This window comes from Capsicum annuum, chromosome 2, assembly GCF_002878395.1.
Source record: "Capsicum annuum cultivar UCD-10X-F1 chromosome 2, UCD10Xv1.1, whole genome shotgun sequence".
In the NCBI taxonomy this organism is placed as follows: Eukaryota; Viridiplantae; Streptophyta; class Magnoliopsida; order Solanales; family Solanaceae; genus Capsicum; species Capsicum annuum.
The window spans coordinates 123,558,196-123,573,417 of NC_061112.1; the positions used below are offsets into that span (position 1 = coordinate 123,558,196).

Here is a 15,222-nt window from a genome sequence, read left to right on the forward strand (position 1 = left end):
TTTCCTGCACATTTACTATTCCCAAATATCCCGGCCACTGTTTTATAGTTTCGAACGTGCTCGATTATATCCGAAACCTATCCGTTTTTTAAAATCTTTATATCGTTGGAAAGCTTATTCAATAACCTTCGCATGGAACCATCGACGGGAAAATTTCGGTATGAATAAAATAAAAAAAATTAATTCCATATAAATAAGACCAATACACGTACTTGAATACGCTAATACACGTACTTGAATACGGGGTGTTACAGTCAATGATCATGATCTGAAAGACGATAAATAATTAATCAATTTTGAATTCTTTTCTAATTACATCTCAAGCTTTTAAATACGGCGAAATGCACTTATTAGGCTACATTTCTTAGACCATATACAGGAGCGTAACAATAATATATGTCTTCAAAATAATTTATGTACGTCTGCAATCGATATTCAAAGAGTCCTATGTATATATATATACATATATATATATATATACATATGTATATGTATATATATATATATACATATGTATGTATATATATATATGTATGTATGTATATATATATATATATATATATGTATGTATGTATATATATATATATATATGTATGTATGTATTGATTGCACTCTATAATTGAGGTGGAGGATTCAATTATCACGTACATTTTGTGATTTTGTTTACTTTTTTTTTTGTAAGTCTTTCTTTCTCTCTTATTGTGTTTATTCTTTTAAAAATTGCCTAAGTTTGGTATATTGAAATTTCCATTCTCATTTTATTTTGTAAACTATTAAAATTAGTAGCAATGAATGATGTAGCATGCATAGAGTTAATATTAATTTTAATATTTATAGAGATATATTTGTGAAAAATCACTAAAAAATAAATTAAAATGTAATGAATTCAATAACAAGTATCATAGACATAATACCAAATATCGCTTGTAACACTTCTTTTAAAAAAAGCATTCAACTTTCTTTTTGAAAAGTAGATGACTTGTTCCTCCTCCTGCTTCAGATCCTCAGGACCGAAGTTCTCTGTAAAAGCCTAACTTTATATCCGAACCTCTAAAGTTCTAAAATTAAATTTCAAATTCAAATATTCTGAGTACTTAAATTCCACCAAAGCTCTACTTTAGATCTCAAGTTAGAATTCAATCTTTATTCTCAATTCTAAAGTTACTTTCGACAAACCTCAATTTCAAATCCGAAGGTCTCATACTCATTTAAAGACTTTAGACTCATATGTGTGAAGCTGATTTTGAGACGGTTAGAATTTTAAAAACCCTATAAATTTCGACTGCTCTTTAAATAGGGATCGACTATTTGTGCACTATGCCCACAAGAATGGAAGTTGAACCTTCAAATTTTAATCTTGAATTTAACTATTCATGATAATGCACCAAATCTTTAATTTTTTTAATATTAACACCGTATTCTTTGATATCTACCGTTTTCTACGTGTGAGCTTGTAATTTTCACCCAATTAAATATCGATTACTATTCGATTAATTATAAATCAGTTCAAAATTGTTTTCTTAAAAAGATTTTCTATGAAGTCAATGCACAAGCATGCAACGTCACATAACAGATTAATCCATCATTTGAAAAGTTTTCCACATATTGTCATTATTGTTAATAGTAAAATTTGTGAAAAGAGAAGAAACACAAATATATTAAAATCAATCGAGCTCATTTCCTTTAAATTAAATCATTTGAAGCTATCGTTACTGAAAACAAGGGTACCTATTACACAAAGGAATATTAAAATATAAGTGGAGAGAAGGTTGAAATTAAATCGCCTTCTCCCAAGGAAATTCTAAGGATAGTTTTGGAATTTTTCGATGCCTTTGCCTTTTTATTTTTTTGAGAGGACTCTTTTATAGGTCAAATAGTCGATCCATCGTGTCAATGTGAAAAAACTGCACATGACTAGTCTAGCACTGAAAATTCTATCAAGTGGAATGTGCCTAAATTCTCATGTTGGCCAACTCAAGGCTGGTTGGGGGATAGGTTGATGCTAGGCTCGAGGTTGATTGTTGATCTGCTCGAAGGTCAATATGATCGAGTCCTTCTCAGACTACCTGGCTACGGGACAGCCTTGTTTGCATCGATCCAAGTCTCACTAGGGTTACAACTCTCAGGATTTTTCTGAGTCAAAACGAGAATGATCCAGAGTCTTTTTCGATATCAACATATAGCCACATGTCATGATCTGATTCATTCTTTAATTTTTCCAAACGCGAATTTTACTGATTGCACTTTTTAGATGTAGCTTCAAGTTTTGGAAGAATTGAAAGCTTCGAGTAGAGTAATTTAAAATTAATGTAGACCCTTTAAGACAAATTAATATGTAAAAGAATTTGTGGCGTTGATTTAGTATTCTTATTAATTAGATAAGTTAGATTAAATTCAAAGTCGGACCATGGACTTTGAGGAAGTAGATTGATTATTGAATAAGCATAAAATAAATTAACAAGTTCAAAAGACAAACCCTTTGATTTCTTGCTCGTGTACAAGGAATATTACATTCACGTGAATGATTTTGCTATTATAAGAAATTACTATTGAGTTAACGTAGCAGGTGATATTTTCATAATGAAGTTCATGAATCAATTTCCCTGCAAGCATCTTTTTAGTCGAGTTCATCGCACCAGGCTTGTTTAATGTAATTTACATTTCATGTGTGATTTACAAGCTATTGCATAGAAGTTAGATTATCCAATACACACCTAAAGGATAACGACTGCGATGTTTCCAAAGAATTCCATAAAACAGGAAGAGAAAAATATTTTTATTTTACCCCTAACATTAGTTATTTTTTCTTCAAATTAATTTCAAAACACAATCAATAATAAACATAATTTGATGGGAATACTAGCCATGTCATATTTTTTTAATGGAAGTGTAAGTTTAATGAGACGAGTAAAAACGAACAGTGGGATTACAAATAAGTGTTGTAACTTTGAATCACACAATTTATTAACTTTCATTATCTCAAATTAAATCTACAAGGATCAAATAATCAAAGACAATTTCTTACAACTAATAAAACAAAACAAGATTCAATAAAGTTGTCACTTAATTTGTATATGACGATTAAATAATTTTATTACTTCAAATTTGAATCCTGTTTACCAAATATTATTGCAGTCAAAATCGGTGGGTGGGAGGTCGGCCATGATTAAGAAAGGGTCAAATTTAATTGTCTAAGTAATAATAAAAAAGTGTTTAGTGTTTACTGGAGAATATATATTAATTAATTATTAATTTAAACACCTAATAGATTAAATTACGTGTCCTTATTTGGTTGTTAGTCTTTGTTCGTAACCATCCATAATAATCCATGTTAATTGTAATTTCCCTCATTTTGCTATTAACTTTTTTTTTACCTAACCGGTTGACTCAAAATATGTACATAAGAGTAAAACCAAAAGAGTCATCAAATGTGTTGTACCTCTAGTTTGGATTTTTCATGCGTGCAAATGTGAGAAAGACATTTAACTATATATATATATATATAAGAAGATAATTTTAAAAAATATGTTCAAATGACGTTTTGTTTGTTACTTGCAAAATATTGAGATATGCTTAAAATTGAATCTTTCCTTCTTTGCCATTTGTTTATACAGCTTATAACCCAATCTTTTTTATGGGGAAAAAAACAAACAAGAAGAGCAAACGAAAAACAGAAAATGAAAGTCTCAGGCCTAACATGGAACATTTTAAGTTAGGGGCTAAAAATATCACTCACCTTAGGGGCTAAAAATATCACTCACCTAACGTTAACTTTTTGTACGTGGTTGATGTATATTCGGTGTATAATAAGTATACAATATGTGTATAATCTAGATGTGTTTGGTGTTGAGGATATTTTTCTAGTTTTATCATGTTTGATTGGTCAAAATATTCTGGAGAACACTTTTTTTAGGAGAACAAATATCTTAAAATGATGAAAATGACTTTCATACTAGAAGTAGAATTAGTGACATTCTAAGTAACCGTTCAAAAATTACTTATTTTTTCAAAAAAAATGTTCTTCTTCGTACCAAACACACTCTTAGTGTATATTGTATACATATTGGCTATACATAAATTATACACCAGTTAAAATTGAAGATATGATTATTTTTTGTACTTTCTTGGGCTGCTATGCTATGTTAGAATCATTTTTTTCCCTTTTTGTCCTCTCTTTGTTTAAATTCAAAACCATGTTTAGTGTTTGTGAACATTCTCAAACATAAGTACCCTATTGATAATTCTTGAGTGAACTCGACACCTTTACTCTTCGAACTTCTACTTATCATTATGATTACTAATTAGCAAGCACTACAAGTAAAGCTTTTTACTTAATATTGTAAGTTTTTATGAGTCTTGATAAATATAGACGTTTCAAATCAATGCTCAACTTTTCGCTAAAAATATATAGAAAATACTGTTTTTTTTAGAAAATACAACAACAAATCCAGTATATTCTCACATAGTGAAGCCTGAGGAGGGTAGAGTGTACGCAGTCCATACCACTATCTCAAAAGAGGTAGAGTTTTATTTTAGAAAATAAAAGGATTATTTACTTGACCATACGTAGAATAATATTTATGCCAAAAAATTTTGTTGACTGGGAGAAGCATCCCATGTGAGCCTCTTTGATATATTCCTGAAATCCATTTGATGGGCTGAACCACCATTCATTTTCCAATATCAGCTGTCTTCCATATAACACTGAACACCCATAAATATTGTCTTCTAGTTTGGTGGTTGGGTGGATGGAGGGGAGGGTGGGGGTGGGGAGGTTAAATTCAAAAAATGCCCCATCACCCTTCTAAATCATAGTTGAATATGCATTCAAGATTGTGTGTCCTATTGGTTATTGGTTAATGAGGTGATTAAGCACTATGAGATTTCAGGTTTAATTTTCAGTAGAGATAAAAAAAAAAAAAAAATATAAGTAGATGATTTCTTTTCACGTGAAATTAGTTGAGATACGTGCACACTGGTTCGAACATATGATTATATATTAAAAAAAAAAAAAAAGGACAGTTCGGTGCACTAAAGCTCCCGCTATGTGCAAAGTCCGGAGAAGGGCCCCACCATAAGGGTGTACTGTACGCAGTTTTACCTTGCATTTCTGCCGGAGGTTGTTTCCAAGGCTTGAACTTTGTGACCTCCTGGTCACATTGACAACAAATTTATCAGTTACTCCAAGGCTCGAACCCTGTGACCTCCTGATCACATGACAACAATTTTATTAGTTACTCCAAGTTTTTGGTTTCTATCAAATTTAATATGAAATGGACTACTATATTTCGCATTCCAATGAACACATCCAAATATAAATCCAAAAATATGCTACATATATAATATATGAGGGGATTGAAATGTGATACTCCTATTTAAATTAATTAACTTAGAATATAATAAATATTTTAAGACAAGTAGAGACTTACCCATAAATGATCGTTTTGACTAAATTTAACTTTACATATCAAATGCATAGAAAGTTATGTACGTGAAAATTTCTATCTTGTTGACAGACATGAACAAACGTGTTACATGGTTTGAGAGTTATTAAATTTGAAAAAAAAATGCACTTTTATCCTTCAAACGATCTAATAATTATGTTTTTAAATGACCCGTTGTTGATCGTTATTTTTTGTCTTTAGCAATTGAACTTATGTATAGTGGAGCATAAATTCTTTAAAAGCGTGGAGTATGTTTATGAGATATTAGGATGCGAAAAAACTTACGCCCTGTAAAATCGGTGTTGTAGTATGAGAATCAAAATAAGAGAGAGGTAACTAGTATTTCAAAATCTATTGAATGCATAATCTTTTGGTCTTAGTTCCCCCAACATGTTTCAAGAATATTCTTTCAAAACTACATCTATAATTAACCATTGAAACAAAAGTTTTAACCAAGAATCCCCATCTGATAAAAGAGAACTTGTTCCCAATAATTAAAAAAAAAATGTAAAATAGTCTAGCACATGAGAACTACTTTAGAAAATTACTATAAACTAAAAAAAAATTAAAATACACTGTATTAATAATGTTGCATCTTTCATTTCTCATCTTCTACTTTATTATTGGGAAAATGAAATTGAGCCTCTAAACAAAGATTGACTTGAACAAATAGTAGAACTAAAACTGGAAATCTGCCCCCTAAGCCTTCTGATACATTCACTGCTACCTTGGAGACCTACCAGAGAGACATTTCCCGCAAGAAACAAACCTCAGTAAGCTCTTCGGCCTCATACTTCTTGTTTTCAATCGAGAAAGCTGCACGATAAACAAATTCTGTTAACTGATAGTTTCAAATAAATCAATAGGATTACTAAATTTGGTGATGAATCAGTTTTTCTTGAATGTACTATAAGCAGCAAAAGCTGGTGCTTTTATTCCTACAAAGCCTCTAGCTTTTTCCAAATCTCGAAACAAGAGAAATAAGAAGCTAAGAGCATCTTCCCATCGATAAATAAGTCGAGGGGAAAGTCTCTCATTCAGCATCATGCATCAGTGACAGCAATCTAAACTGAGTGTGGCATAAAGTAATAGGTCGCCAGTCACCAGAAGATTGCTATTTACAGCTATAGCCTGATGTTCTTTAAAGATCTTTTATATTTGAAGTTGTGACACCTTTTACAAAAATATTGGCTGTATCGACTGCATGTTATAGTTTAAGCATCTCATGCACTGCCTAAGCAGTAGCCGAAACTATGAATCATGTCCAATTGCCCTACCTTGGTTTCTTCTTCAGGGGGACGAAAGCATTTTTACTGAAAGTTGCACAACTTGCAACAGGACGGAATACTATGGAAGCAACAGATCAGGCGAGAAATTCGCCATTTCTAGCTTTGGAACTGGATTTGCAGTTTTGCACCGAAGGATGTGGCCTAGTGGTCAATTTAGTGGGAGGAGAACCATAAAGTCACAGGCTCAAATCTCAACAGAGGAAAAAACCACTAGGTGATATCTTTCCATCTACCTAAGTCTTGGTGGAAGAGTTACTCGATACCTGTGGATAACACACTCGGTGGAATAGTCAAGGTGCACAAGGTAGCTCGGACATCACAATCATAAAGAAGAATGGATCGATAGTGGCAGGCCTCTAATGTGTGCCTACAATACATCCCACCATACTCCCTTTGCTAACCTTTCTTGATCTCTTTTTCTTCTGGGTGCATAAGATTTTTGCTCGTGGTCCCTAACAGCTAAATGTAAGACAAGGTAGCTGGTGAGAAAGCGTCTTCATTTGACCTTAAGAGTGAAACATCTTCATACTTGCTTACACTTGCAACTCTTATTGTGCAGTATGCCAAGTTTAAATTAACGGCAGAATGCAAGCAAACTGTGTTAGAATACAACTAGAAAAGTCTAAGATGTGTAAAAAGCATTTAAAGGGCTCTTAAATGCATTAACAAAGAAAATAGACTTTTGAATCTGTTTACCTTTCGGCGGGTGACTCTTGTAGCCTTCCAACAAAGCAAGCTCCTTGATCTTGCTTCTAATCTCCTGCAGAGAAGAAATATCAAATTAGTGCATGAGAATAGTCAAATTTGAGGAACACTTCAGAACAGTTGCACCTAGCATAAGCACTATGCAATATAAGAGTACTATCCCCCCCCCCCCCCCCCCCCCCCCCCCAAAAAAAAAAAAAAGATTTTTTTAATAAAAGGTAATATTCCAATGGGCTACATGTAATCGTCATCGGATGCATTTATGAGGTTTCCAGTAGAAAAAAATGCTCCAAGACAGATTCAGACAAATGTTGTTCAGGGGATTAACACGAAAAGATGAAATTCTGAGTAGGAAGGTCGACTTTCAGCTTCATGTGGCGTTATCAAGGAACTAGCATACATTTAATAATACTTCACATAAAAGAAAATTACAAAAAAAAAGAAGAGAAAAACAGAAGTACGAAAAGGTATTGGAAGATGTACTATATAATAAACATACACACGTATAGAGAGATGGGATCATACAGAAACATGTCATGTGCAATATTCTCAGCCTAAGTAACTCGTACAATAAAAGGGGTGGGGGACAAAATTGATGCCAAGTTAACAATGTGCTTCGACAATAGGCATAGAGGAATGACTTTCTACTTTAATTCAACTACTGATATGGTTAACATAAAAAAAAGGTGGTGCCATATATTCTGATGTTATACTCAAAGGTATAGATAGCTTGTAACATTTACTATGGGGTCTTCTAGTTGATAACTGATGACAGGACAACGCTAGGTTGGAAGGAGCGTGTTTCTCTAGCATGTGAAGGATGAAGGAGCTGCTTCTGTTCCACATTTCATATGATACAAACATGTATCCTATATCTCCTCAACCAAGTATTGGTAGGGCATTCTCTAATCTTTTCTCCATCTGTACTACTATATAAATCAAAATACAACTTAAATACATTGGCCTGTTTTATGCATTTAAATGGGATTTTGTTTTGTCTCTTCAAACATATGAATGTAAAAATGGTTACACATCTGAGATATATATACAATCACAATATGATAACACAGAAGGATGGGAAAAGAGGTACATACAAATTCTCTTGTTCAAGCTTTTCAGCGATAGAAACAGCCTTGCGTTTTGACCAGCTACCTGGCTGCGTACATCCTTCTGCCTGCTGAATTACATGAGCAAGAGATACCTTGCTCTTAACTAGACTCAAACTCTGGCTTCTGTCTCCTAATTTTTTTCGTTCAGAAATGGAGGATGAATTTTTGGCAATTGACATTGTCCCTCCCGGAACATCACTTTCTAAATTCCGCCTATCAAATAGTGCATTGCTGTCGATCTGATCATTGTGTTTCAATTCTCTTGGAGACGCTTCCTCTTCAACTATCTCGCTATCACCTATTCCTCTTGAGTCAAGCTTTGCAAAAGCTGAACTTTCTCTATCATTTACTTGTGCCCTGCTGATTTCATCCGGACCTGCCATTCTCACCCCATGAGGAGCAAACACAATTGGTCCAGTCCTGATGTCTTTCCCGGATTCACATCTGATTTCTATTGTCACTGGGGACCCAAGAACAGACTCAAATGCATGTAAAATATGACCCCGGAATTTCTCTACCTTGGATTTTGTTAGATGCGAGCTGAACAGTAACTGCACCGTTGGAGCTGCAATGAAATTAACAAATTAGATGAACAAGGGCAGGCCGGTAATAAAGATCTCTTTTTAAGATAAATTTAATTGGTAAATTTTAAATTAAAGTGCAGTACTGGCAGACAAAACTCTTCCAGTTCTGACCTGCTGAACATGCAGTTGAAATGCCTAAAAATGAATATAATTACGCAAAATTCACTAGTCAATATTCATGACCATATGACATAGCAACTGAAAAAAATTAAGAGCAACTCACTAGTCATGACCATAAACATAGCTAAGGATGCTAGTATAAGACTAAACGACTAGTACCTGCTCCAAAGCTGACTGACGTAAGCTTCCCTTCTCGATACATAAACTCTTTTAAGCCATTTATTTCGATATTTTCAAGCACTTCTAACCATATTTCTTCAATATCCCGGTGCAACTTACCTGTAACCTGGCCACTGCTTGTTCTATTTTTATCACTAGAGACGCTACAAGCTTTTTGAGTAAATACTCCAGCTCCATTATGCCCTTTTCCACCAATGCAAACTCCTTTCATCCTGGAGTCCGAGTAAATATCACTAGAACAGCCAGGTTGAAAGTTTTCTATCCTACCTTTAGACGGGAACCCTCTGTCTTTGTGTAGCATGTCAGCATGCTCAACATTGCTTTTCCTTGGTCTTTCTGTTCCCCCTGCATTATTCAATCCTAATGGACTTTGAATAAAACTAGTGTCTGCTGAGGAATTGGGTAACATATACTGCTGATCTGGAGCGAGTTGCAGCAATGCAGCAGTAAGCCAAGTAAGTCTGTCATTTGACATTCTCAGCTGCTTTTCAGCTTCAGATAGTGTTTTCAGAGCTTGACGCAGTTTTTCCATATCCTGTTTTGATACTGTAACCAAAGAATAAAGGAAAGTAAGATCAAGTTGAACTTGGAGAATAATATGATTAAAATGGCATATAAAGTTATGAAGTTCCTGTGAGAATACTGAAGAGAATGAGGAGGCAATTAGTTTATGAAGTTCCTATGAGAATACTGAAGAGAATGAGTAGGCAATTAGTTAAATTGGAGGATGTGATAACATTCTCTTTGCAAATTGTTTCACAAGAAAAGTTGATTAACTTTTAATTGGAAGACTAATAAAGTGAAATGCTCTGGCAGTTGTTAGCTATTACCAGTAGTTTATCCAATATCATATGGATCACCAAGGAGACCAATGAATAACTTATTTATCACGGAACAACCAAATTATGGAGCACTTACTTGCTTGGCGTCGAAAGAACTTCCTCCGAGGCCTTTCTTTGGTGAAGTCATAACTCCCAGCAAGTATATCTGTTATGACTGTAGCAAGTTGCGACATTAAAGCTAAGGGTTCGACACCAGATTCCATGATCTCCCTCAAATGTTTCACTGTATTGACAGTGTCTGCAGATAATGCCAAGTCAAGTAGGTCCACTAATTTCTCATCAGATATAAGTCCAACCTGTAATACCATCATGTCACATAAAGGTATTAGAAAGCTTTATTTACATATATAATTTCAAAATTTAGCAATTAGGCTATGTATCAAAGATGATGAAGCAAAGCTAGCCTCTTCGTTGATTAGTGTGAATTTCCATAGAAGTATCCATAAAAGCAAGAAGAACTCATTATAAAAAAGGAGATTCCACTTCTTCACCAAAGAGCAATATATACGAAAAGTCATTTCTAAGTAGCTCAATATCATGATCCAAACAGCAATAACCAGTCCATCAGAGGCAATTTAGGCTTTATAGGAAGCTTAAAGTAAAGGCTTCTATCATATAGTTGGACAGCCTGTAAAATTCACGTCCGAGATGCCTAGTACTTCTTCGGTAGCATTGTAAACTGATATAAGCATAAGCTAAAGACTCTAATTAAAGCATGATATTCTCTTACCAAAGCCTAAGCTTCTTGTGAAGTGTAAGGTATTACTTTATTAGTCTATACACATAACCACCACAAACTGAAAGAATCAAAGAAGTGTGCATGCAAGAAACCACCTACATCATTTGGCTAACGCTTTTTTTTTCTTAACAATAATGAGATCAACAGAAGTTAATTGTATGCCACCCTCTTACTGAAAGCATAGTTTAAGATTAAAAAATGAAAAACTAAAATCTCCTTCTAATGCTGTGAAGGTCAACATCCACTTGAAAAAAGAAATCAAAGCATGTTTGGTTAACTCCCCATAGAGTAAAGGAAGAACAAAAGAAAACATAATACACGCACAAAAAAAATTTAACCTTGATTGTGACATTTCAAATGACTATTTGCAAATCAAATAAATTTCAAGCGAGATCATAAAATAACTAACAATAATAAATGCTTTAGCAACAAAGTATGAGATCTGGGTCGACAAAGCAATAAGAACTTGCTAGAGTTTTGATAAGAGAAAATGCCAAAAACGCACCAGCTCCTGCACAAGAGCAACAGAGACTCTCTGACCAAGTAAACTCAATTGCTCAAGAGTCATTTCAGCATCTCTCAGTGATCCATCTGATCTTGATGCAATAAGCTTGAGTGCATCCTTATCGATTTCAAGATCTTCCTTGGTTGCAATCCATTGCAAAGTATAGATGATATCTGCATCCTTTAACTTGGGAAAAAAGAATTTCTGGCACCTAGATATTATTATATGAGGCAAGACGTCAAGACTTGAGGATACAAGGATGAAAATGACTCGCCTAGGGGCTCTATCGATGACCTTTAGAATACCACTCCAACAATCAGGAGACAGTGTGTCACAATCATCAAAAATAAAAACTCTATACTGGGATGGCAGTTTGGAAACAATCATATTATCAAGAAGATCCATCATATTCTCAAAATCAAAATTACTGACAGGACCTATTTCCCTTATATTTCGACTCCTTCCCATATCATGTGCAATGCAGGAATCACAAAAACCACAAGGCTTGGGATGCTCAATGGATTGGCAATTTAATGCCCTTGCAAATATGCGAGCACATGAGGTCTTTCCTGTTCCATGTGGCCCATAGAAAACATAAAGCAAGCCAACTTTTCTCTTAACAGCAGCATTTGAAAGAGCTTGCGCAACTAAATTTTGTCCTACCAGATCCCGGAAATTTCTTGGCATATACCTTTGTGTTAGACTCTGGTGCCTACTATTTCCACGCCTACGAAATTTGTGTTGCTCACCTGATCTAGCTTCTGAAGCAAGATCCGAGTCAAGTTCTTGCTTTAGTAAATTGTCAGCATAGATACCCAACTCCCCCGAATAATCATGAACCCAAGCAGGATGGTCTGAACTGCCCTGGGAATTTGAAGCATCAACTAGTAAGGGCAATGCCTCTGCCTCAGATTTACTAGATGAACTCGAGTATTCAGGCATTATTGGCATATCAGCAGCATCCCTCCCTCTTGGACCACCAGCACTTCTTTTTGACCTTGGGTCAGACAACCCACAAGATAAACTCTTACCTGCCATGTCAAGAAATGATTTTCCCCTATGATGAATCCTTGACCAGTTCCAAGGAATTCCACATCCATTCCTTGGATCTCTTGTTACATTCTGGTTGACATACTCGTCGTAGCCATCTTCTGCTGGATATTTTTGGCGTGCTGAAGCTTGACCTAATGAATTTGAGGCCACAGACATTTCATTGTGGGCAAGAGCATCTCTTGAAGGAACAGAAGTCCGAGTTCTTCTTGCCCCTCGAAACTTGCGCTGTTTCCCTCTGCCGTTGCCACGATTTGTCGCCTCCATTTGCTCTGCAGTTTTCTCATTTTGAGTATGCCTTCCACGAGCATGAATGTGAGAAGAAGCTACCTCATCACTGTCCATTGGAACATCATGTAATTCCTCAGAGAGGGTCCTTATTCGATCATCATGCTTCTGCCTCTCTATTTCACTGCTAATTCTATCCCTTTGATCAGAGTTACCAGAAATAGGATTACGGACCAGATCATTTCCAACATCCGGACACTCATCTTTCTCAGCAATGAAGTCAGTTCCCACATTCCTACGGCTTGATTCCTCTCTCCTGACTCTCCTCCGTTCTGTAACTCCACTCTTGCTACTTCGGTCAGTTGGAGCCCCTGCCAGCCTCTCAGTATTATGCTTGTTAATATCTGCAGAAGCCACTCTAGACGATGATCGTCCAGCTAAAGGAGGAGAGTTTCCAGATAAACCTCTACCATCCTTAGGTCGATCTATGCCTACAGACCGCCTACCATTGCTCACATTACCATCCCTTTCACTTCTTTTAAGAAGGGCATCTACAACCGAAGGAGATTGCCATGAGGGTGGGCTTGCTGAAGGATCTCTTAAGGACCTTGACCTCTGAAGGACGACAAGGTCCCTCATAAGAGACCTATCTGCCAATATGGGGCTATGCTTATGCATATGGTTCTTCAAATGAATACAATTTGTCAAATGTATGTGATTTCGTAAGTGATCACTAATGTTCCCATTTGCATCCTTAAGAATCCTGTCTCGGACAGCCCTGGTCATGATCAGCACATAAACGGAAATATTCTTGAACTATGGTTACACATCAACAAATGCATCATTAGCTCCAAATCTGTCCCAAATCTTCTCAATTATGGAAAACTCCAAGTTAACAAGACTACCAACAATTCACCAGTATTATCCCAATATTAACTACCAAATCAAACGAAATTTACCTTCCAAAACCATCAAATAAGCCCAAAAATCACTATACAGCTTCCAACTAAACCAAATCATTAGCCATTAAAATCCAAAACCCCCCACAAACCCATAGCCAGCTGCCATTCTTGCTTACTACCCAACAAAGAAAACAAAGCAATAACAAAAACCCATCTCAATTAGAGCATAAAGACTTCACCTTTACAGCTGAAAACAAGAAACTACCCACACCACCAGCACATTTAACTCAAACTCAAACCACCCCACTTTTCTTCTTTCAAAAATTACCTGAATTAACCAACCAATCAATACTTCCTAAGTTTTTAATTAGCAGTAAAGGGTCACCATATCTTCTGACAAAAATGGTGGAAAAGAGAAAGCAAAGTTGGAAGGAACAACACTACACTCACCTGAATCAAGAGGGAAACTAACTAAGCAGCAAGTGACCCGTTACTATCATAAAAAAGTCTCTGTATTTTTAGTACTTGGCTTTGCTTTCTCTCAGATCTCTTTTTAGTCCACCATACTTTCACATGAACTTCACGAGGGGTTCCTTCAAGAAAACGATAGAAATTGCCCCTCACCTCAAAACACAAATACACACACAGAAAAGCACGTGCATTAAGCACTGTTTTACTGTGTGTTTAACATATTATGTGTTTGTTTTTGCAGAAATTGAGACAACCAGTTACGAGCTGAACAGAGCAGAAATGGCTAGTCCCTTTTTTTTTTTTTTTTTAACCAGTAGAGAGAGAGAGAAAGATTCGTGGGTGTTCGTGAAAATGTAAGAATAAAAAAGAGCGCTACAGAGAATTGCGGTGAATTGATAAATACTCCTCCTTTCTTAATAATATAAAAAGGGTTTTTGAATAGTGATATTTTTTAAGTAAATTTAAATTATCAAGTTTTAATATGAGTATCTGATATCAACAAGAAATTAAAATTAAAAAAAATAAAAAAATAAGGGAGGGCTAGAGAGAGAAACAAGACTACATAAATGTCTTATGTCTACAATCTATAGACTAGAAAAAAGGGACGAATCTTGGAAATTTTGTTGAGGAATTTGGTGACACTTTTTTGCAAGAATAAAAAGGAAAAGAGTTTAATTTTTGGTTTTAGCATCAAATAATGATGGGGAATTTTGAATTAAAATCTTCTCATTTTCGGTATCTTTCTTTTTTGGGTCTTTTGTCATGATTTTGGTTAATAATTAAATAATCATAGATTTGAATGTCTTACTATAATGATTATTATTAACTAAAACAGGAGTAAATTAAGTAGCTTAGGTTCTAATAATGCCTTAGGAATAAAAACAAGGAAGAGCATTGATTTTCACTTATAGGGAGATTTGCTTTTTGATTTTATGTCCCTTTGTGTTAATTGTACTTAACTACTTATCTTTTTATATGTTTACGAATAAGGTGAACAGAGGATGAATTTGAATTTTTTTGAAGTAAAAGTAACAGTTAGCTATTAATAAAAAAA

The 15,222-nt window shown here is 34.8% G+C and overlaps 1 protein-coding gene across 1 annotated transcript; it reads right to left on the reverse strand.

Moving 5' to 3' along the window:
* Nucleotides 1–5,999: 5,999 nt before the first annotated feature.
* LOC107859198 (protein STICHEL-like 3) lies at nt 6,000–14,567 on the reverse strand. The gene is made up of 6 exons (XM_016704116.2): nt 11,518–14,567; nt 10,350–10,569; nt 9,411–9,977; nt 8,533–9,112; nt 7,430–7,493; nt 6,000–6,260 (listed from the first exon to the last, which is right to left on the reverse strand). The coding sequence occupies exons 1-6, from the start codon at nt 13,579–13,581 to the stop codon at nt 6,168–6,170; spliced, it is 3,588 nt and encodes a 1,195-aa protein (XP_016559602.1). The 5' UTR covers nt 13,582–14,567; the 3' UTR covers nt 6,000–6,167.
* Between the last annotated feature and the right edge of the window lie 655 nt (nt 14,568–15,222).